This window comes from Artibeus jamaicensis, unplaced genomic scaffold, assembly GCF_021234435.1.
Source record: "Artibeus jamaicensis isolate MK-2021 breed Jamaican fruit bat unplaced genomic scaffold, CSHL_Jam_final contig_354, whole genome shotgun sequence".
NCBI classification, from domain to species: Eukaryota; Metazoa; Chordata; class Mammalia; order Chiroptera; family Phyllostomidae; genus Artibeus; species Artibeus jamaicensis.
In genome coordinates, this window is record NW_026521803.1 from 30,286,185 (window position 1) to 30,311,208 (window position 25,024).

Here is a 25,024-nt window from a genome sequence, read left to right on the forward strand (position 1 = left end):
CAGTAACTCCAAAATAATGAAATATTTAGGTATAACTCTAACAAAATATGTGCTGTATCTGTACGCATAAATCTACGAAATAGTAATGAGAAAAATCGAAGATCTAATTAAAGGGAGAGCCGTGTCGGGCCCACAGAGTGGATGACTCAATATATTTAAGATATCCATCATCCACAAGATGATCTACAGCCTTAACACAACTCCAGTCAAAACGTAAGCAGGATTTGGGGTGTATGTATACTCAAGTTGATTTTTAAATTTTATGGGAACAAAGGAACTAGAGGAGCCAAAACAAATTTTAAAAGAAGACATTTGGTGGATTCACATGTCTTTCTTTCCCTCCCTTCCTCCCTTCCTTTTTTGGACTTAATCTTTATTGTATTCTTTCCCATTACCATTTAATTCCTTTATACCCATCACCACACTGTTGTCCGTGTCCAGGAGTCCTTTTTCCTCAGTCTTTCCACCCCTAACGTCCCTCTATCCCAGTACCCCACTGGCTATCACCCTGCTCTCCATTTATGACTCTGTGCTCATTTTCCTTGTTAGTTCAGTTTGTTCACTAGATTCCATATAGGAGTGAAATCATATGGTATTTGTCTCGGACTGGCTTATTTCACTTAACATCACGTGTGTTTAAGACTACAGTAAGCAAAACAGTGTGGTATTAGTGAAGGGACAGACAGACAAATCCATCAGTGCAAAAGTTTAGAAAGTACAGAATAGACTCACTCACATATGGCCAACTGATTTTTTTCAAAGATAAAAAAGGCAATTCAATATAGAGAAGATGATATTTTTCAACAAATGAAGTTGGACATCCACATGCAAAAAACAAAAATGAATCTCAACTCAACCCTCACACCATGCACCAAAAGTTACTAAAATGAACCATATATCTAAAAGATGACATTATAAAACTTTTAAAAAATCTTTATGGTCGCTTTATTCAGATGGCTGGTGATCTGAGAAGACAGCAGGGCAGGTTTATGCCCTAACAGACTGTTTTACATTTCCTTCCAAGCCAGCGTTTTTACAACAGAGAACAAAGCGCGGTGAGGGGTTTTGAAATTCAGGGAAAATTAGATTTAAAAAACCTGTGGCATTCTTGCCCTGGGCAGTTAGCTGTCCCAGGCAGGCGGCCGCGGCAGCAGCTGGAACCCACTCCCTGGAACACAATGGCTCGGATGTCTCCAGCTGGGCCCCAGGAGCTCAGCTGTCTCTCCCGGGAGTGGGGGCCTACCTGCAGTTCCTGAAACAATAGCTTTCACATATGCATTACCTCCTAGGCTTATTAACTATTCACTAAAATTTTCCAACTCTGTAGTCCCTTGTCATTCCCTCACTGCTAGTTTTAAAATGTCTTATTTCTATAAGATCAGTTGGGTTGAAACAGCAGAGTCCTTTATATTCTTTGCATTCATTGACATTACAAAACTTTTATAAGGAAACATAGGAGACAATCTTAATGACCTGGAAGTAAGTAAGGAGTTTTAGACATCACACAGAAGTATGATACATCAGAGGTAAAAATAGATAAATTAGACTTTATCAAAATTCAAAACTTTTGCCCTATGACTGACACTTCATAAAATGGAAAGACAAAGGCCCAGGAAATATATGAGGTGGGGGGATGGGCAAAAGCAGGTTTCCCATTGCATTGTGACCTTTCGAGTTAATAAAGCTATTGTAATCATCGCAACCCACATTTCTTTTTCCACATGAACTACTGTAAAGCTACTTTTGCCCACCCTGTATTTGAAAAACATGCATCCGACAAAGGAATCTGTCTAGTGTACTACGTATAAAACTCTGGACTTTTGGTCAAGATGGAGGTGCAGGTAAACATGCTTCGCCTCCACATGCAACTGCAGAAAGAATTACCACTATCTCAAAACAAGTAACACCCAGAACCATCAGAAGATTGAGCTGTATGGAACACCAACCACCAAGGATTTAAAGAAGCCACATTCATCCAGACGGGTAGGAGGGGCAGAGATGCAGAAATGAGCAGAGAGGCCAAAGGTGCAGTGTGGTGCAGAGAGGTGGCAGTAATGGTACGGGTGATCCCACATTCATGTGTGGTGGATAAAAATCGGGAGGGATACCTTGGGAGTGAGAGACCCCAGCCCCAGGCCAGATCACACAGCCCAGGGTTCCAGCTCCAGGAACATAAATCCCCGTAACTTCTGACTGTGTAAACCAGTGTGGGTTGGGGTGGTGGAAGAAACTGCCATTTTCAAAAGACTCCACTTAAAGGATCTACTTGGGCATAAGATATATGCAGATCCACTCCCTCTGGGATTCACAAGGCAACAGCTGGAAGGGCAATAGTCACACACTGGAAGTAAGTGAAGTGACTGGAAACAAGGCAAGTGCCAGGCAAACCTCCAGAAGCCAGGTAGTGGCACTGTCCCCTCTCCATGTCTCCCCTAACACAGAGCCACAGAGTGGTGAAGTGGGAAGCCTTGGTGATTACCTAAGGCTTTACCCCCCATAATTTACAGATTCACCTGTCTACAACAGGCCATGCTACTAACATAGGGAGTCAAAGCAGCTCTACCTAATACATAGAAACGAACACCGGGAGGCTGCCAAATTGAGACAAGGATATATGGCCCAAATGAAAGAACAGAACAAAACCCCAGAAAAAGAACTAAACAAAACTGAGATAACTAACCTATCAGATGCAGAGTTCAAAACACTGGTGATCAGGATGCTCAAAGAACTCACTGAGTATGGCAACAGCATAAAAAAGACCCAGGCAGAAATGAAAGTTACACTCAATGAAATATAGAAAAATCTACAGTGAACAACAGCGGAGGGAATGAAGTCAGGATTCAAATCAACAATTGGAGCATAAGGAAGAAATAAGCATTCAACCAGAATAGCAAGAAAAAAAAATTTTAAATGAGGATAGTATAAGCAGCCTCTGGGACTTCTCCAAATATATTAATATCCAAATCATAGGAGTGCCAGAAGAAGAGAGAAAACAAGAAATTGAAAACTTACTTGAAAAAGTAATGAAAGAAAACTTCCTTAATTTGGTGAAGGAAATAGACATACAAGTCCAGGAAGCCCAGAGTCCTGAACAAGCTGGACCCAAAGGGGACCACAACAAGACACATCATAATGAAAATGCCAAAGGTTAAACATAAAGAAAAAAATCATCTTAAAAGCAGCAAGAGAAAAGGAGAGAGTTACCTGCAAAGGAGTTTCCACAAGACTGTAAGCTGATTTCTCAAAAGAAACTCTGCAGGCAAGAAGGGGCTGGCAAGAAGTGTTCAAAGTGATGAAAAGCAAGGACCTGCAACCTAGATTAATCTATCCAGCAAAGCTATCCTTTAGGATCGAAGGGCAGATAAAGTGCCTCCCAGACAAAATAAAGATAAAGGAATTCATTGTCACCAAGCTATTATTGCATGAAATGTTAAAAGGACTTATTTAAGAAAAAGAAGATCAAAACTATGAACATTAAAAGGACAACAAATTCACAACTATTGACAAGTGAATCTAAAAAAACAACCAGAACAGGAACAGAATCATGGATATGGAGATCATTTGGAGGGTTATCAGCTGGGAGAGGGAAGAGAAAGACTGGTGGAAAAGGTGCAGGGATTAAGAAGCATAATTAGCAGATACAAATAGGCAGAGGGATGACAAGAACAGTATAGGAAATGGAGAAGCCAAAGGACTTATATGCACTACCCATGGAAATAAACTAAGGGATTGCTGGAGGAAAGTAGGTAAAAATTGGGACAACTGTAACAGCACAATCAATAAAATATATTTAGAAAAGCTCTCAAAACTCAACAGTAAGAAATCTAAACCTAATCTTAAAAAAGTAGGCTCTAGATCTGAACAGACATTTCACCAGTGAGCTCCCGAAAAGACACCCAACATCACTAGCCATTCATGAGTGATCATAGAGTAGCTGTTTTGAGGTAATGGGGCTCTTCTGGTTCCTGACTTGTGATGGTATTTACACAATCAATACATTTGTTAAACCTGTACAAAGTCATTTTAACTGTATTTTGATGGAAAAAAATATAAATTTACAGTGTAACCCAAAGTAAGTAAACCTTCTATGTCTGACCACCAAAGGTGACTTTGGTGGTCAGTTAGAGTTTGGTTTCTCAATCCACTGGGCTACACCAGCCAGGGCTAGAGTTTGGTTTCTTTAACCAAATTCTAACTTCTCTGTGATGTCTTTTCAGGTGTCATTGTTTTACCTATACTTTAATTTGTTTTCAGAGAGGGAAGGGAGGAAGAGAAGGAGAGGAATATTGATGTGTGAGAGAAATAATCCGTTGCCTCTCACCCCACCCCCACTCCACTGGGGACCTGGCCTACAACCAAGGCATGTGCCCTGACTGGGAATCAAACTGGTGACTTTTTCGGTTTGTGGGCTGGCACTCAACCCACTGAGCCACACCAGTCAGGGCATTACCTATATTTTACAATGACAGAGCTTATTGAGTTTACCTAGATTGGTACCTGCTGCTGCATTGTCACCGATTTGGTGTTCACGCTGAGTACTGCAAACCGCGAACTTACCCTTCCACCCACCACGCTCAGTTTCAGAAGCAGCCGTTATACATTTTAGAGGAGGGAGTTGTGGGTCAGGGTTAGGATTGAATAGGGATTAAGGGTAGGTTTAGGTGAAACTCAGGGAGAGAGAAGGAAACCCTAAGGAGACGGTGTTTACAGAGAACGCTGGCCACGGTCCACACTGGGCCATATTTATCCTCGGAAGCAAGACCTGGATCCTGTTTACTTTCGACAGAATAAGGAGAGTTTCCATTTTATTCTGTATACACTCCTGTGTTGTTCACATTTCAAATTTAAAATGTTCTTCAATAACAATAAAAAAATGAGTGCTCAAAAAGAACATAGTGAAATTTTACTTCCTAAACTTTTAGAGCAGGCGGCCTTCCTACCTGTGGCCACTTATCCCTGAGACTGTGATTTGTTTTGCTGGTGCCCTGGAGAATGGTGCTGCCCTGCCATCTAGTGGCCAGGTGGCCAGGGAGCCTTCCAACTGGCACTCAATAAAGCAAAAAGCTGTTTTACCAAGTTTGAAGACAACAAATATACAGTGTTCTAGGTACATTTTCGATTGGTTGTAGTCTCAAACTATAATATTGGATTTGTCTATTTTTCTTCTATTTCTATCAGTTTTTGTCTCACATGTTTTTTGAGTTTATTGGGATGACATTATTGTTGGGTGCATACAATTTTAGGATTGTATGTCTTCTTGGAAAATGACCCCCTATTACTATGTAGTGTTTCAGTTTATGCCTGATAATTTTCTTTGTTTTGAAGTCTACTTTGTCCAAAATAAATAAGCTACTTCAGCTTTCTTTTGATTAGTATTATCATTGTATATCTTTTTCTATTCCTTTACTTTTAATCTATTGAATTATTTATATTTAAAGTGGTTTTCTTGTAGGCAACATATAGTTGGGGCCTCATTTTAAACAAATCCACTCTGACAATCTCTCTCTCTCCCTCCTTCTCTCTCTCTCTCTCTCTCTCTCTCTCTCTCTCTCTCTCTCTATATATATATATATATATATATGAATGACAATCTCTCTCTCCCAGAGAGAGAGAGAGAGAGAGAGAGAGAGAAAGAACATTTATTAAAGCTGGGGACAGTGAAACAAGGAAAGGCTTAGGGTAGAAGAAGGAACAGGAGAGAGCCCAGGCGGGGCTGCTTTGGGGCTCTAACAATGTTATAGGAAAGAAGTGAGCCAAAGCAGGGCTGCTGTCCACTCACTGGAGAACCAGAGAAAAGGGGGCCTTGGGAAGGTTCAGGGGTTCGGCCAGAACGAGGTGCTGTGGCCCATGGCTTCCCCAGTTACAAGTTTTGTGGGGTCCCTCAGGGTTTAAGAGATGCATGCCTGAGAGGGAAGAGAAAGGTGTGGGCATGCTCTGGGAGGAGAGCTCACCAATCTCTTTCTTTTAATCGGTGCAGTTAGACCTAGTTACATTTAAAGTGATCATTGATACAGTATAGTCCCCCTTTATCTGCAGGGGATATGTTCCAGGACCCCCAATGAATGCCTCAAACTGTAGACAGTACCAAACTCCCTATTTACTATGTTTTTTCCTATACATACATACCTGTAAGTTTTACAAATTAGGGACAGTAAGAGATTAACAACAGTAAGTAAAATAGACCAATTACAAAAATATACTGTCATAAAAGTTGTGACAGTGGGGACATATTTTCTGTTTATGTCTCCCATCCACAAATTCAGTGCTTTTTCTATCTTAACTAAGCACTTATCATGCACTATGGCTGTAACTTTTGCAGTGTGAGGATATGATGGAACTAGCCCAAATTTCTTTTTCCTTCTTCACAATTTCAAAGATAGAGTTGTTCGTGCCCTAGGTCTTAGCAACGTCAGCATACAATTTTTTTTCTTTCCTTATTAAGTCGGGAACTTTCACCTTTTCACTTACAGGAAGCACTTTATAACTGCTCTTGGGCATGACCAAATCACCAGCATCACTACTCTTGTAAATTAGGTAAAATAAGGGCGACTTGAATGCAAGCACTGTGATACCGCAACCATTGATCTGGTAACCAAGACAGCTAATGAGAGACTATAGCTGTAACTTTTTAGGGGTGGTGGCATGGCTAGGTGCCAGATCACACTCTTCACTCCTCTCTGCTCCAGAACCCTGTTGATCTCTTTGGCATCAGTTTTTAGATTTTATTACCTCACATTTATCTCACTTTCCTTGTTGGTAATTATTAACGGATTCTTAGAGTATGTTAAGCCTATTTTTGGTGCATTTTATTAAGAGGTAGAGGAAGAAAAATCTGTGAAGCAATCTTAATTCTCCTTGCCAACTTAAAAGCCTATTATCCTATACATACTCATATTTTTATTTTAAAAGCAGGCTACAGTTAGGAGGAGTGTTTCACAAGAAAAAGAATCTAATGCTTTGACCTGGAAGTGATCTCAGAAGTCATCCACCTCTGAAGTTCACAGACTTGGTGTAACAAAAAGATGACCTGATGCTTTTTCCATCTTCCTTTGTGTCACCAACGAGGCACATCAGAGGGAGAGGGATGGAGGGAAAAGACTGATTGATTGAGAGATTGGAGAGGAGAGAGAGGTCATTGAAAGACAGTTTTCATGCTGGGGACCTTCCCTTCCTGCCTCTAGTCATACTATGTACCCCAGGGCCCTTGTTAAGGGCAGCCTGGTGGCACAGAAATTGGGGCTCTAACTATAACACTAAAAAATTATATACCAGATGAAGACTCAATAAAATGAAAAGAACACTAGCAAGGAGCTTGATTTTCTGGGATGATTCAGTTTGGCTGCCGTGGCAGCTAATGAAAATTGAGAAATAATCCCTGTGAGAGCTGTATTACAAATAAATGCCTCCAATTTTAATTTTTTCATCTGGAAAACAGCTTATAAAAACAAGCCAAAGGAATGTCATTTAGCAGGAAATGGAGAACCATAATTTGCTTCGGATGTCATAACTCCCCAAAGGGTCAGACCCACCCCAGGCGGTCAGTGAGGCACCCCAGAATGGTCCCATCTCTTGGAATAGGATTCCCTCTTCTGAAAGGAAGACCTTTTCTGTACTAGATAGGTATGGACTACCCTCAAAGTTATTGGACCAATTGGTTGCCAGTCACTGGTCAAAACTAAAGAAATAAGCATTTCCCAAGCTGCCCAGAAATGCAGGGTCCTCTTGTTTAAAGAGATTCTTGTATTATTCTACAGTTCTACCTCTACAATGAGACTCTTAGCTAATTCTGACTTGGGTACATTCAGAAGTTAAACTGGACACCTGGCGGCAAGAAAAAGACAAAGAAAAGCACTAAAAGTGCAGATAAAGTCTTTTCTGTCAAAGTCAGTTGGGTTTCAAAAACTTGGGGTTCATAAATAATTTAGAATTGTTCATGTGTTGTATAAATTACATGAGGAAATTAAGCAACAATGGAAATCTTTAGGTTTGGGAACACAAAAAAGGGGAGCAAATGACTCCCTGCTCCTGAGAGGCAGAAGATAGGCTCTGAGGTCAGGGATTCAATTTTTTCCTTTTATTGACTTGGGCAAGTTACTTAATTATAAGTCTCAGTCTCCTCCTCTGTAAAATGCAGATCATGATTTTAAGTGTTTATGTTTATTACAAAGATTAAGTGGGGTAATATTAATATATGTAAAATAACAGGATTAGAGTAAATACCCAATACACGTTAACTGATATTATTTTCCCTAAAGACTAGAGCTTATATTACTTTTACCCTTGCTCTTATTTTTGCAAGAAACAGTTCTGCAATATCTTACAACTTGACCATTTCATTTTTTCCCGTTTTTATACGTGTAGTTATAACCTGAAGACAGGTTTTTGTTTTTGTTTCATTTTTACCTGCCTCCAACACATCCCCCGTTCCCCTTATGTCGTAAAAGCAGCTACATTTTCCTTTGAGAAAGCACCTCTATTTCAGTCTGAGTCCTGCTATTTTGGGTAGAGCTGACCTGGCCTCCAGCTCCAAGACCATTCCATCCGTCGAAATAGACTGATTGACTTGGGCGTGGCCCAAGTTGGGCCAATGAGATGTAACCGTGGGTTTTTTTGCTAGATCTCCCAGAAAAGCAAGGACTGCTAACCTGTAAGAGTCTAAGTCTGGAGGTACCAGAGGTTGCCACGGGCAAGTGAGCGCACGAGAATGGAACCAACACACAGGAATGCACCGGCGACCTTTCGGTCGGGACTGCGCCCAACCAACTGAGCCACACTGGCCACAACTAAACTTTTTCTTATTGTAAATTTGCATTACAGAGGCTGTAAACTCTGGCTGCGTTTTGGAACCATCTGGGTGTTTTCAAAAATACTAAGGCTCCCGCCTTACCAAGTTCCGCCTTTTCCGCCGTCTCAACCTTGCTGTGGCCTAAACGCTTGACGGCGCTGAGCCTACAGTCCCGAGTGCCGAAACGCGCCTGCGCGGCGCCAAGTCCCGGCGGGCTATTTGAATTTCTCGCGGGATCCCTGGCTTCCGCCTGAGACCGGAGAGTGAGTGGTCGGGCCCTCTCGCCCCAGAATGGATCCTTGACTCCCAGACCCGCGCGAAGTTGGGGATCCTGGAATAGGAAGCAGGCAAAAGGCATTGCTTGAGCGGGATGTGGGATGTGGGATCGCGCCAGGCGGGGGAGCAGGGATCCTCCGTCCTCCGCCCTCTGGGTTAGAGTGGGCGCTGGAGACGTTCTCAGCTACCTTCGGAGTGCACTGTAACCGATAGCTTTCCTCCGCGTCGTTACCGCCCCCAAACAGTCCCCCACAGCATGGAGAAACGCTTACCTGCACTCGTTTCTTTGCACTTGCTGTTTGTTTTTTCTTAAAATTTGCATGTTTTTGCGTTTTTAAAGAAAATGCCAAAGTTGTTTTTATTCATAGTGTATTTGCCCTCCCTTCAAGTCCTTAAAGAGATGATGCAGGCTTATTCCCTGTGTCATGGTTTGGGATGCATTGACTACATACAGAAGGCTGCAGTAGAAACGTCAGTACTGCATTTTGGTTAGAAACCGAATTTTGTAGATTTGAAAGAAATTGCTCTTGACTTTTTGTACTTTCTTTTCAAGGGTATGTGATCTACTGGATATTAACCATTCTTGGATTTTGAAAGTGAACAGAAATTTGGTTTTTGTTTTTGGAAACTAACTGTGTTTATATATTTTTTTCTTCAGAGGCTTAAAGGATGGCCTCTTCAGATCTGGAACAAATATGCTCTTATATTAATGAAAAGATTAGGAATATTAAAACATGTCTGGCATTAAGGAATTGTGGTAAGTAGAATAGATTTTACTGACTGTACAAACAAAATGCATTTTGATTATTGTTCCACTTTGATATTTTATGCCTGGCTAAGTGAATGTATCTTGCAAAGGTAATTTTAGGTTTCAAATGGTGACTTAAAAGCAGTCTGGCATCCATATTTTGAATATTGCAGAGGATACTGGATAGTAATTAGATTTATTATGTTCTTCTGAGATATACAAGGCAAAATAGTAGGGTTTGAAGGTTACATGGCATTTGTGGTTCTAGAACTAAATGGAAATACTTAAAGGTAAGGGGTAAAAGCAGAAGTGGGAAAGACCCAGGGCAGAAGTAAATAGCCCATAACTCATCAGATAGCCTGCTTTAGAGGACGCTTATCCCTATATATCACTAGGAAACAACTAACTGAAAATGAAACCAATTTTTTTAAATAGGCAGAAACTTGTAGGTTGTAACCATCTCCCAAAATATTCTGATGGGCTGAAAGGGGATGATGCACCGAAGATGCAAAGAAGTAAGTGATCCTTGTCAAGTCTGGGACAATGGTGTTTACAAAAATGATGTGCTCCCAAGCCTACCTAGGAGAGCTGAAAATTTATCAATAGCTAGGATTGTATCTGCTGAGAAGACTGTTGAACTTGACTGTAGCTTGTGGCATGAATTGATAATTTTTAAAAAATTAAAATATGAAATTATAATGTTGGAACTCCCTTTCAAATTGTACATGCCCTCCTAGGCACTTTGGTATTTCCATCTCTTGTTGAGAACCGCTAATAAAGGAGCCTCATCTATCTTATGGTTTGTGATTAACATATTCTGTAGAAAGTTAAAGCCGAAGGTGCTGTGGCTTCATCTCCAACTCCTGCATCTCACATGAGGCAATGGAGACTCAGAAGTCACGTGACTTCCTGGGTCCCCCAGCTTATGAATAATCATTTGGGACTGCAGTTTGTGTGTCCTGATTCCCAGTCTAGTTCTCTTTCTACTCCTGTGCCACTTTTATTGAGAAATCTTAAAAGGATATTTAGATGTTTAATAGTCTTGTTTAGACTAATTCTAAACAACATTCTCTTTCAGAGGGCATGATTACTATTGGGTGAAAAGATAGAATTTGGATAGCCTATAAAACTAAAACTATCAAGCCTTACATTCAGCTGATCCTACTAAGGCACTGGGAGTGGCCAAAGCAGTCTAACCTAGTAGATTGCACAACACACTGGGTAATTGTCATTTGTATATGGGGGGAATGATTTGCTTGGTTCTAAAACCTATATTATAAAACAGTGATTTGTTTGCCACTTTGGCTGCTGTAATTTATTAGATCACTAGTATCCAGAGTGGTAAATTGGTTTAGCCATTAACATTAATACAAATCAGTAAACAGGGCCCTAAAATTTAAATGACTAAAAGTTATTTAAAATACGAATGTATTCAACTAGTTATTTAACCCCCCGAAATTAATCTCAGTAAAGACATCAATACTCTCATTTAATTCCTAATTTGATTTTGTTGTTATGAACCTAGTGTCCAATACAGTTCGCACTGCTCCATTAGGTAGAATAATATATTGCTTCTCATGATGGTGAGGAATAGTAGTTAGATATTACTGAGTGTTTCACCAGGTTCCAAACATAATGCTAAGCCCCTGTTATAGAAACTTCCTCCCTTACCTTTGCAGGAATCTCAAAGTAGGTACTAATGTTTCTGAATTTAGGCTTGGAGCCTCTAGCCATTTCATTCTACTGTCTCCATAATTTATAGATATAAAAATTGTGCTCTTATGCATATTTGGTTGCTAGAAGACGGAAAGATTTGATTATGAGATCAGTTCTTCTTTTGTGCTTTAGCCCTGCCCTTAAAAAATTTTTTGGGGGGTACTTCTTTTATTTCTTGAGAGGAGGAAACCTCAGTTTTCCCATCCTCAAATCTATGAAGCCAGGGAGGTGGGGTTGGGAGTAAGTGAGCCTGCTACTTTATATGAAGCGTTTGTTCCTGTCTGGCACCCCAGGGCTACCACCGGCATGTGACTTTTTCTGTTCCTTTCTTCACTTAGGGATCATTAATCATGTGGACAGTGTAAATGTGAATCCCAGACCTCTGAAGGGACCTTCTGAAGCGGAATTCTCCCTAACCTTCCACACACACCTGAGGGCCAGGCCAGGACATGAGCTTATATCTCCCTAGCCAGTGATTAGAATTTTTTAGCTTTACACTTTCACTGAAGATGTAGCCCATGCAGAGGGGCCCTGGCTTCAATCTGGGATTCTCACTTCTAACACCCTGTGCTTTAAAGTTCCAAAACGTGGGCTTGGTCCCCGTTAAAACCAAATATATTATTTGCCATGACTGATGGAGTTCAGTGGGTTGGGTGTCATCCTGCAAAACAAAAGGTTGCTGGTTCAGTTCCCTGTCAGGGCACATGCCTGGGTTGCAGGCCAGATACCCCGTTGGGGGTTTGCCAGAGGCAGCTGACTGATGTTTCTCTCCCTTTGTCTCCATCTCTTCCCCTCTCTAAAATAAATAAATAATGTCTTTTAAAAAACCCCAAATACATTAGCCGAGACTGCCAAACTTTCTGGCTTCACTCTGCTCCCCCCAGATTAGGGCTGCTGCCGCATCATCTCGCGTGCACTGCCTGGGCTGTGGTTCTCCCTTCCGGCTCTCCCTCCCTGGGCATTCACCTTATTCTCACGAAAGCTTGGTTGTATGTGTAGAGGGTGTTTATTCTATCTAGCATTTATAGAGATTTCTTTTTAATAGTGGAGGGTTTTGCCAGAGATGAAAGACGCAGGAGACATTTGTACTTGCCTCTCCCTTCTTTTCCATGCTAACACTTAGAAACGAGGTTTTAAGATCACCCGTGCAGACAGGTCCTAGGGCCTGAGACAACAGTTCTTCCTCTGCCTCTAAATGTCTCTCTAAGGTAAAGCTCTGTTCCAGGAGTTTGGTTGGGTACATGTATGTTACTGGTTTTCTATACACTTAATTTTCCTTTTCATCTTTGTTTATGAATAGGTCAAGAACCCATCTTGAAGACTATCTTAAATAAAATCGGAGATGAGATCATTGTCGTAAATGAACTTCTAAATAAATTGGAATTGGAAATTCAGTATCAAGAACAAACTACTAATACACTTAAGGTAGTGTTTTCTGGATGAAGCAACAAAATAAAAAGGCAATACGTACAAATTTCCTAATCACCAGGAATTCTTAAGGGTTCTGTAAGTTTATAATGTTCTTAGCTTTGTAAATTATTATTAATTGTAGAGTGTGTTATTTGCATTTTATTTTCCTAATATAAAGGACTCCAGAACTCCACAGGTATTCCTTTTTATATGCTAGTAGCCAATGGAATTGAACTTGACTAAAAATGAAGATTTCCTCAATAATTCTTGATAGGTTTAGTTTAAACACACGATATCCTGGTAGGCTGGTGATGAGGGAGTATCTGCCCTGAGATGAGTTGTGGATGTGCACCCGGGCTGCCCTTAGCACCCTCTGCCACCCTGAGACAGCTGCTGGACCTCTTGGGGTCTCTGGGTCCTCAGTTGGAAAATAATGGGTCATGCCGAACTATTTCTTAAGACCCTTCTATTATGCATCTTTAAATTCCTATAATAAGTCATATGCGGATTCACAAGTAAAGATGAACCTTGAGCCCTATTCACATGCACATTTTGTCCTCAAAGAGCTTAACTGACTTCAGCCAATAAGGTGCTATGTACTTCCTGATGATGAAATACTCATTCTGGACTACAATTACCTCATGCTCTTAGAGCCATTGACAAGTTCAATGGGATTGAATGAAGTGCCTCTACAGTGCATTTCAACCTCGTGATTCTTAAGGTCTGTAAAGATTTTTCAGCTATAGGAGCGGACATGATTATGCCCATCTTACTACTAGTTGAGATAAAAATAGTATGTATGAACATCATTTAGCTCTTTAAAACAGAGATGCCCTATAAATTTAAAACAGAAACCCATATTGCTTTGAATTCTAACCTGCCCCAAAATACCCAGGGTTAGGTGTGGGTCTGGAGAATGTTCAACTCAGAACTGAGGGCTACTTGGAAATTGTGCTAACAGTGTGATTGAGAATCAGAAGGCAGGAACTCAAAGTTGCGGAATATTTTTCCTGTTAAATTTGCATGAGTTCATTGCCTCAAGTTCTGCTGACAGTTACACAAAAACAACTGAAAACCAGAACGAGCCATTAGAATCACAGAAATTTTCATTAAGCTGGAGTATGAGCATGTCAGCAATGGAAGCTGTTCCGAGTGGCCTCTTGTCCTTGAGTTCCAGGCACGAGTCATTAATGTCATTACCCTCGTGCTGTTGCCCAGATAACACTGGGAACCTTTACTAAGTCAACAAAAGCAATTTACCAGAATGGCGAGCATATATCTTTCATGTTTTTCTAGTTGCTCTTCAAGGTTAAAGTAGTTTAGAAATGTCAACCTGCCTCTTGTAATGTGATTATAATAATTATTCTTCAAGAAAATCTATAGAGCCCTGACCGGGCACATGTCCTCAAAAGGTTACTGGTTTGATTCCCGGTCAGGGCACATGCCTGGGTTGCGAGTTCGGTCCCAGTCCGGGTGTATGCAAGAGACAACTGACCGATGTTTCTCATGTTGATATTTCTCTTCCTCTCTTTCTCCCTCTGTTCTGCTCTCTAAGGACAAATAAATAAAATCTTTTAAAAAATCTGTAGAGAAAAGTATTATATCGCCATCCAAGAACAGCTCTAGGAACCAGAGGGCTCTTTAAAGCATTGCTGCATTCAGTGCTTTTTCACCCCTTCTGTGTTCTGAACACTGGGAATTACTGCGATTGTGTGTCTGGGCCTGTCACGCTGTTTACAGCATCTTAGTACACACACTGGCAGGGTGGGTGCTTACTTGTGAATGTTTCTTCAATTTCAGGAACTCTGTGCCTCTCTGGAAGAAGATTATAAAGATGTGCAACATCTCAAAGAGAACATTCCTCCCCATTTGCCTCAAGTAACAGTAACCCAGAACTCGTAAGTATATTTATAATTACTCTTGCCATCTGGATTTATAAAACTATTAAAACAAACACCTCAGATCTTTTTGCTTTTTCGTGTACTTGCAGTTTTGTTTGTGATTGTCTGGGCTTTTTGTTTGTTTTGTTTTGTTCTGTTAGTTACACCAGAAATAATACTTCCCCTGCCTTTGCCAGTTTTCTTATCCTGCTCTCTCTGAGAAAAGTGTCTCCCCCCTTCCCCAAGTGTGAGCCTCCTCTAGGGTCTCTTTCTCTGCCTTTTCTCATTTCCTTCCCTTAGAGCCGAGTTTGTCATTTGGGGCCAGATAGTTCTGTGTTGTGATAATAGGGTGTTTAGTTACATCTCTCACTCTACCAACCAGAGATCAGTAGCACCCCAAATCCCCTGCACCTCTACCCAGTGAAAATGTCTGCAGACATTGCCATGTCCTCTGGGGGAACAAAGCTCCCCTGACCTTGAGGACCACAGCCTTCGGGTCAAAATAACCTTAATGAGCTTCCCATCTTTAAAACAGCCAAAGCGCCCTGGCTGGTATGGCTCAGTGCATTGAATGCTGGCCTGCAAACTGAAAGGTCACTGGTTTGATTCCTGGTCAGGGCACATGCCTGGGTTGCAGGCCAGGTCCCCAGTGGGAGGCAACCAATTGATGTTTCTCTCCATCTCTTTCTTCTACCCTCCCCCTTTCTCTGAAAATAAGTGAAATCTTTTTTTAAAAAGTATCCTTTAAAAAAATAAAAACAGCCAAAGGAACAACGACAACAAAAACCTCAGCTCTGCTTCCCCCTCAAATGCCTGGCCTACCTCTGATCAGCCGTGTTTGTACCTTCCCCAGAGCAGCTGAAACCTGGCCTGGGGCTGTCATTACCACCACACTTAGGAAACTGATAGTCCCAGGTTAAAAAGACGTCAGAGATCGCTCTTCAGCCCTGATTCTCTTTTCAGGTTGTATTTTGTTGTCCACCTTCTTGGTTTTTGAAATTTTGCTACCTGTATCACCGCTGTGGTTTCTTAGTTGTCACTCACATCCCTGACTTGGCTGCCTGCTTTGCCTCAGACCTCCTTTAAGTTACAAGTATCTCCTAAAGCTCTGTCTTACTCGCTCTTACCCAGCACCGCTGTTGATGCTCCCAAATGTCCAGCTTCAGTCTTTGGACATGACATATAGTTCTGCTGTTTTGCAGGCAGTCCGATGAATGGGCTGCTCTCTCCAACTTTGCATGTCTGAAACTGAACTCAGTGGTTCCCTGTTACATCTGTGCCCGTTGCTGTGACCCTTCCGTCACCCGACAGGAAGTTGGCATCTTCAGCCCGAATTGTGCTCTCGTGGCCATCAGCTGTCGGTTCTGCCTCTGCAGGCTTTTGTCTGTCCCTTCCCTCCCTTCTGTTCTCATTGCCTGGCCCTGAATGAGAGCTTCTGCCATCTTTTGTCTTTATGATTTGGGAGTTCCTGTGACTTGTCTTTCTAGTATTTCTCTACTCTCATCTCTCAGTCCTTTGCCACCAAAATTATATTTCTAAAAGGGGGCTCCAAGTATGTAAAAACATTCCATGACTAACTTAAATTTTTTTGATTTTGAAAATATAGGGCCCAGCAGAAGTAATGCCCCTTTTGTAACAAAATCTTTTCTTACAAAATCATAAGCATGTAATTCTGTAACATATCAACGTCACACTCAAGCACACCATATGACATTTTAGGTAAAATGTTCAAATTAAAACTATAAATTGCTACCCCCACATTATTACCCTACCAACCATACTCAAGCAGGCGTTACTTCTGCCAGACCTTGTACATCATATATACAAAAAGGGATTAAAGTATTATTTGTGCAATTAAAATAATAATAAATTGGTATCTACCAGTCAGATTAAGAAATAAGACACTACCAGTACTTAAAATACTTCTGTTGCAGACCTTCCTTCTGTCAGAAGTAATTATCTGGTATTTGTGATAATCACACTTTTGCATATATTCCTATAAGTGAAATACTGCTTAAATTTTTTTTAAAATATTTTATTTATTTATTTTTAGAGAGAGGGGAAGGGAAGGAGAAAGAGTGGGAGAGAAACATCAATGTGTGGTTGCCTCTCTTGAGTCCCCTGCTGGGAACTGGCCTGCAACCCAGGCATGTGCCCTGACTGGGAATCGAACCGCGATACTCTGGTTCGCAGGCCTGCGCTCAATCCACTGAGCTACGCCAGCCAGGGACTGCTTAAATTTTAAAAACCGAGAGGAAGGCCGAACCCCGCTGTGCAGGAAGAGAGCCAGGTTACTGCTGATAGTTGAAGGCCTCCACAAGTCAGCTCCACAGAGTCCCTGGGTACCTTGGAGTTTCCCTTTAGAAGAGAAAACGAGTGGGCAGGGTCATGAATGAATGCTGGTAACCGAGGTCATTACATGATATCTGCCACAGTGATAGACATTGTGGGCTGGACAGTGGACATTGGCAGGAATATGGCCTGGGGAATAGGAATTTTCTTCTGAAGTCACTATGGCTTGGTTCTGGTTTTCAGGGCCAGGTCAAAGCAGAACCTTAACTGTAGGTTTCAGCTGATACAACAGGGTGTAAAGGAGAATCAGGAGTGTCCTTAGCACATGGTCAAGACAAGCAAGTACCAGTCAGGCTCACTGTGGAGTCTCATGTCAGGGTTCATGCAAGGGTGATGGACCCATAGCATCAGGCATCTTCATCCTGACAGCCCCTGACATGGCCACCTCCTCAGTCAAGCCTGCTTGCCCTCAGTGCCTGGTGCTCAGCTATCCTCACGATCTTCCTTGAGGCTCACTGGCTCCTGGGTTGGATCTGCCCTTCCTGTATCCCATTTCTTTTGTGGAACAGTAAAGCCGGTATGGCTTGATTTGTGACTGGCAACAGGGCTCCTTTCCTCCCCGGGAAGTTAACCTGGAAGCTAATCTGTCTCTATAGACTTCTCTGCTAGTGGGTAGGAGCTAGATTAGCTTTCTCATTGACTCCATACATTGGGCAGGACTGAATCAAGGGTGACTGTGTTCCTTGCTGGCAACGCAAATGACTCTGCAGCAGGGGGAGACTGAGGCCAGCAACCAACGGGATAAATGAGAAAAACGGAAGTATAAGATGACCGACTTGCCCATAGTGACTCTGAGGGGCCAGGGGATAACTGATGAAGATGTTTAGTGTAGGTGCCACAGGCTCCCTTTGGGGGTACGCAAATACAATTACATTACTGAAGTTTCAGGGACCTGGTTTGTCAGTATTCTCACTATTTGGATCTCCATGAACAATAGGGGGAGAGATAGAAAAAATGTTTGCTATGAAATTATTATAATGAGACAAGGCATGTGTTTGATACTGATTATCTTCCGTCGGAAGAACTTTGTGGTGCTGCACAGTTCTGACGATTACCTGTACGTCTGTGCGTCTGTTCTGTAGTGCTGCTGTGTCGGATCTTGACCCCGAGGAACATGTCAAAGGTGAAGAACCTGTCAAAGGTGAGGAACCTGGAGCCACAAAGAAGAAGCCAAAAGAGCAAAGAAACATTAAAGAAATGCCCTTTATAACTTCTGAGGAGTTTAATGGCATTCCTGCGTAAGTACTTTGAAAGGATTTTATTTATTTTTAGAGAGAGGGGAAGGGAGGGAGAAAGAAAGGGAGAGAAACATCAATGTGTGGTTGCCTCTCACGCGCCCCCTACTGGAGACCTGGCCAGTAACCCAGGCGTATGCCCTGACTGGGAATCGAATTGGTGACCCTTTGGTTCACAGCCCATGCTCAATCCACTGGGCTACACCAGCCAGGGCATGTGTAGGTACTTTTAACATTCAACTCATTAATAAGCGACATACATGATTGTTTAAATCACAAAGCTTGATTATATTCATAATTGCTATGTTCAAATGTCAATCTTTTCTAAATAGTTTTACATTGTACTGGGAAAACACAGTAAATCTCTTGTTGAAGGTGCTTAAAGTCATGCTTTTTTAAAATTTATTTTTATTTTTTAAAGATTTTATTTATTTCTTTAGAAGGGAAGGGAAGGAGAGAGGGAGAGAAACATCAATGTATGGTTGCCTTTCGTGCATCCCCTGCTGGGAACTGGCCTGCAGGGGACCGGCCTGCAACCCAGACATGTGCCCTGACTGGGAATCGAACCGCAATCATGTGGTTCACAGGCCCACACTCAATCCACTGAGCTACAGCAGTCAGGGCCTGCTTTTTGTTTAGTCGTGAAGCATCTTTGCATGGAGACATACAGAGCTGGCTCAGTTTATTGCCACATCCTCTCCAGGACCATTTTGTGATCGGTCTCTCCAGTTACATTTTAGAGTAGCCTCAGTTTTGCTGTAATTGCAGAGAAAGTATGTTGCGTAGATTTGAGATTAGAATGGGGGATGTTGTGGAAGTGTGTGTTGACATACTTGTCCCTTAGCTTATGCCACACTTGTTGGAGTCTGTTTTCCATTCTGGGCCTGGGTCCCTGAGGAGAACACAGGGGTGAAATGACATAAAACACCCCCGCCCTGGAGGCGGGTCTCCTTTGCTCTTTACAGGTGACAGCAGTAGGGAACCCTAGTGTGGAAATCCATGTTTGTAACTCTTATAACGTCAGGGCTTTGCTTCACCTCTTGGCCTTGTGTTACAGATTTTTATTACCTCTTTATAATACATGTTAGAAAATGTTTGTTGTCAGAGAGCAACTCATCTGTAATTCTGCCTCTCAGATAAGGTTGAGTATTTCCTTCTAGATTTTATTTAATTTCATACATATAACTGGTTGTTGCTGATTATTATAACAATGTAGTTATACTATAAATACAATTTTCTTTTTGAGCATTTTCCTATCATCAACTATTATTGTAAACTTGGATTTTAATAGCTGTATAATATTTTCTCATGTAGCTACCCTGTAAGTTATTTAAGCATTCCCTTATTAACTATTTGGGTTGATTTAATTCTTAGAAACAATGGTACAGTGACATTTCTTTTAGGCAAGTCTATTTTGTAATTCTTCATTATCCTGAGATAGAGGCCTAAGAGGGAAATCCCTGGGACAAGGGGCATGATTATTTCACTGTCCTAAGAGTTGTCTATACCAGTTTTTGTTGGTTGTTTTTTAATTGATAAACTTTGTTAGAACAGTTTTAGGTTTACAGGAAAATTCAGTAGATAGCACAGAGTGTTCTCAGACCCGAGAACAGTTTCTCCTGTCATTAACATCTGGCGTCATTGGTACATCTGTTAGAACTGATAAACTGATGCAGAGACATCATTAACCAAAGAACATAGTTCTCAGTAGAATTTGCCCTTTGCTGTTGTACATTCTGTGGGTTTTGACAGATGCACAGTGACACGTGTCCACCATTCCAGTATCACACAGGTAGTTTCCCTGGCCCAACACCACCCTGCGCTTCACCCACACGTCTCTTCCCCCGAGCTCTGGACGACCTCTAGTCTGTTCTCTGTCTCCATGGCTCTGTGGTTTCGGGTATCATTTAGGTGGAATCGTACACTGTGTAGCCTTTCAGATTGGCTTCTTTTTCTTTCATTTGGTAATATGAATCTAAGACTCCCCCCATGTCTTTTTTTTTTTTTTTAATTTTTATTTTAGTTGAATCTCCCAGTGGCCATTACAACTAAGAAACAAAATAAATGGTCTAATTTTTTTATTTCCATAGGTAGAAACACAATTTGAGAGCACATTTTACTTAAGGATATAAAATCATTTTACTGTGCTGAAAACTTCCTCCCCAACCTTCAGAATGTTTAAAAATTAAGTTTATTGGGGTGACATCGGTTAATAAGATTATATAGGTTTCAAGCATGCAGTGCTATGATACATCATCTGTGCACTGCATTGTGTACTTGCTACCCAGAGTCAAGTCTTCTGTCACTATATGTTTGACCCCCGTGTCTTTTTATGGGTCGGTAGTTCATGTCTTTTTATCACTGACTAATACTTCGTTGTCTGGATGTGCCACAGTTTGTCCACTCACCTACTGAAGGACATCTTGGTTACTTCCAGTTTGGGGCAGTTGTGAACAAAGCTTCTGTAGACGTCCATGTGCAGGCTTTTGTGTGGACATTCATTTGTAACTCTTTTGGACAAACACCGAAGAGTGGGGTTGCGAGGTCCAGTGGTAGGACTATCTTCAGCGTTGTGAGAAGCTGTCAAACTGTCTTCCAAAGTTACTGTGCCGTCTTGCATTCCCACGAGCCATGAACGAGGGTTCTCGTTGTTTCCCATTCTCACTGGTGTTGTGTCATGTTTTTCTTCTCTTTTCTAATAGGTGTGTAGTGATGTCGCATAATTTTCAGTTTCATGATGACAGATGATGTTGAACATCTTTTCACGTGCTTATGAGCCACTTGAAAAAATGCCTGGCTGTTTGATAATTCTGGGACTAGTAAGGAGGCTGACATTTCTCTTTAATCTTTTTTTTAGGGGGGGGTGTCAGTCAGACTTTTCCTTTATTGACAGCGTTTTTTGCATGGAAATTCTGTTTGATGCTATTCCATTTTTTAAATCGTTATTATTGTTAGTTGGCCAAACTACAAGGAAGAGGAAATGTCAGTGAGGAACTCTGGTACAGAAGGGCTTTTTTGTTGTTGTTTATAAAATGCTTTCATGAAGAGATAAAAGAAGGAAATTAAATAGTCATGGTAAAGTATTAATTTTTTTTAATCCTCGCTGGAGGATGTACTCATTGATTTGAGAGAGAGAGAAAGACATTGGTCATTTGCCTCCCGCATGCACCTGACTGAGGACTGAACCGCAACCTTTTGGTGTTCGGGATGATGTTCCAACCAACAGAGCTGCCCGGCCAGGGCTAGAGTGTTAATTTTTAAACTAAGATGTTATTTAGGAAATAAGAGAAATTTGAGGATTAGGATAAGGAAGAATGTATTTCAAATGTGGGGCTTTTCTTTCTTTCTTTAAAACATTAATACTGAGGGTGGAAATACATTCCTACTTTCCAGTGGAAAGTACTGGCAGAAGCAGGGGGAGGGTGTTGAGGAAGTTAAGGTGCTGTAGTTCAGAAACTTTAACGGAATTGCACTGTGCAGAGCTGTGGTATCAACACTTTGTGGAAACCAAGCTCCGTGGTCAGAAAAAATTGCCACAGAAATGAACTTAGAAAAGAAGGGAATAATGAAAATGAATGCTTTTGGGCAATGTGAACATTTTTCTTTAAACATATTTCTGTATTATGTTACATTAAGGAAGTTTGTTTAGAAAACTTGCCCTTTGAATAGAGGTGAAGGACAGAGTTTAACATACGGAAGGAATTTAGAGTTTGTTGAAGGGGAAAATTGAGGCCGGTCATTAAGATTTGTTTTTGGAATGTACAAACCACTCAAAATAGAGAGTGGCCTGTTTTCATATGCTAAGACTGTGGGGTGACTGGGAGAAGATAGCAGAGTGAAGGGACAGCGTTTGGAGGTAATGGGAGCTCGGGGATGGAGCAGGGCGTGGCCCCGAGTAGAGCAGGGCGTGGCCCCGAGCAGGCTCTCTGCCTTGCAGCTCCACTTAAGAGCCCTCCTCACACCCTCCACCATCTGTGTCTGCACCGGCACCGTTGTCTTTGCCTTGGCCTTCTGGTATCCTTCGCCTTCCTTTCCTTCCCGTTTGTTCTTGCTCTGACACACAAGTTTCTGCAGAAAACTAGACTGGTATAAGTTACATAATTTGCTACCATTAAAATTTTGTTATTCCCTTGCTTGGAAACATATAAAAATGTTTAAATAAGCCTCTGACTTGCAGTTAATCAGTTCATTCAGTCTGTAGGTGGGGAACAGAGATCAGTGCCTCCAGATATAACTAGGGAGACCACTAGTATGTTGTGGTCTCTAGGTAAGTTTTTAGCTGTTGAGACATGTCTGGTGTATTTGAAAGTGGATTTAACATTTTGTATAAGGAGTACTAATAGCTTTGTTACTGTATGAAGTCATCATAAATACTTTTCAATGAAAATGTTTTGTATGGTGAGTCTTCAGAAACATTAATCATATACTTGTTTACAGGTACATGAAATCCCGCTTAACCTATTGTCAAATCAATGATGTTATTAAAGAAATCAATAAGGCAGTAGTTAGTAAATATAAGATCCTACATCAGCCAAAAAAGTCCACTATGAGTTCTGTGGCCCGAAATCTCTATCACAGATTCCTTGATGAAGAAACAAAGGATACTAAAGGTAAATAATAGCATATATATGTGTGTGTTTGTGTGTATGTCAACTGTTTGGAGTATAAATAAATCAGAAGAAACAAAGCTAGTTCTAGAAAATTCTAAATTTACAGTAATGGCTCTCAACCCCATGGTGATTTTCCCACCAGGGAACATTTGGCCATCTCTGGAGACATCGGTTGTTACTGCTGAGGTCGGGTTGGCATCCAGTGCCTGGAGACCAAGGATGCTGCTAAATACCTAACGACCCACAAGACAGCTCCCACAGAAAAGAATAATCTGACCCAGAATGTCTGTGGTGCTGGGGTTGAGCGTTATCATGGAACTATAACCAATGTTTCCAGGATTCGAATAGGAACGATAACAGTGGGTCATTCTTACGTAGCACTGACTGTGCCCCAGGTGGTGTGCTAACGGCTGTAGTCCTCCTGACACCTTTGGGTGGTTCAGCCTGTCACTAACCCCAGTTTACAGGCTGTGCAGAGAGAGCTTGCATTTCTCGTCCAGGGTCAGCCAGTGAAGCGGTAAAGCTGCTGAGGGTTTCATTCTGTTCTTCACTATCCCATGTTAACTCCTGAAAAGCAAATCATTCAAAAGATGCCAGCAGATAGCTAGTGATGTAATAAGCAGGGCTACATCGCTGAAATGCTATGGTAAACATGCAACTTCAGCTGAAGGAAAAATTGTTACTGATATTTTAGTAAGAATACCATTTCTTACTTTGGTTGGATAATGACAGAAAAAATGATTAATGCTGTTCATAGGCATTGTATATAATGCATTAAAGACTCATCTTGAAAGTTATCCTTATCACTATCAATAAAAAAGTAAGAAAAACCGGGAACGTGGATGGAAGACAATACTAACAAAAAAAGCAAAGAGAACAAGAAAATGGCAGTGTGGACCATTCTACAATATTCCTAGTACGCAGGAGATGAAAGCAATGATGATGTAATGAGATCAGATCAGAAATCAATAAAAAATTTGAAATCACCAGAAAAAATTAGCGCTGGTATCTTTACTTGCAGGCCATTATTTTATAGTGGAAGCTGACGTAAAGGAGTTCACAGCTTTGAAAGTGGACAAGCGGTTTCACGTGATACTGAACATCTTGCGGCACTGCCGGCGGCTGTCGGAGGTCCGGGGCGGGGGCCTCACGCGGTACGTCCTAACCTGAGGCCCTTGTGCGCTTCCAACCTGCCAGCAGCAGAGTACGGAGGCAATTCCTGTAGTTTTCATGTAATTATTTGTATCCATCTTTTCTTGTCTCTTGTAAAAATAAAACTTCTTTGAAAATAAAGCACGTATATTCTAAAATAAACTTCCTTCAGCAAATATTTAACTGCCTACCCTCTGAGCCTCTGTGCTAGGCATATAATGGAACTAAAAAAAAAAATGTGTCTATTTTTTGTGTCTAGTGACACTGCTACAGACCCCAGTAAGATGGATGCAGACGTGATAATGGGAAAAAAAGGTCTAGGAGATAAGGTCAAGGATGCTCAGCTTCTCTGGCATTAAAGATCATTAAATGTCTAAATCCCAGCAAGGGCATTTCAGTCTACAGGCATAAGTTTGAGATCTGGAGGCAGCCTGTCCATGTGATTGCCTCCCCTTCCCTTATGTTGTTTTGAAATTGTAATAAAAGTATACTCAGATGAAAAAGATGGTAAAACACTATGTGTAAGCAGGTCATGAAAAATGGGTGGTTGGATTGTAAAGTTTAGCTGTGTTTTTCTTCTGTACTCAGGTGCCCGTCTTGTGTATATTTTAGTTGGTGTTCTCCAGAGAAACAGAACTGATAGGAAAACCGGGGACCGGGGGTGCAATTCAACCTGAGTCTGAAGGACTGAGGACCAGGGGAGGCAGGCCAGAGAAGACGAGGTGAGACATTTCAGCTCAAATAGCATGGCAGGAAAAAGAACAAATTCCTCCTTCCTCTACCTTTGGTTCCGTTCAGGTCCTAGATGGATTGGGTGGTGCCCTCCAAACTGGGAGAGCACTTTACTGAGTCAGCCGATT

At 41.4% G+C, this 25,024-nt stretch overlaps 1 protein-coding gene across 6 annotated transcripts; it reads left to right on the forward strand.

Moving 5' to 3' along the window:
* The first annotated feature begins 8,676 nt into the window (after positions 1-8,676).
* On the forward strand, positions 8,677-24,883 carry SKA1 (spindle and kinetochore associated complex subunit 1). 6 transcript variants are annotated; one of them, XM_053664152.1, is made up of 8 exons: positions 8,677-9,263; positions 9,720-9,818; positions 12,826-12,950; positions 14,736-14,833; positions 18,250-18,405; positions 22,840-23,012; positions 24,034-24,166; positions 24,777-24,883. In XM_053664152.1, exons 2-8 carry the CDS (start codon positions 9,731-9,733, stop codon positions 24,802-24,804), a joined length of 801 nt encoding a protein of 266 aa, XP_053520127.1. In that variant the 5' UTR covers positions 8,677-9,263; positions 9,720-9,730; the 3' UTR covers positions 24,805-24,883. The 6 variants fall into 6 exon arrangements, with proteins under 6 accessions (XP_053520127.1, XP_037020903.2, XP_053520126.1 ...); XM_037165008.2 differs by having other exon boundaries at positions 8,677-9,048; positions 24,753-24,881; XM_053664151.1 differs by having other exon boundaries at positions 24,753-24,880.
* Positions 24,884-25,024: the final 141 nt, after the last annotated feature.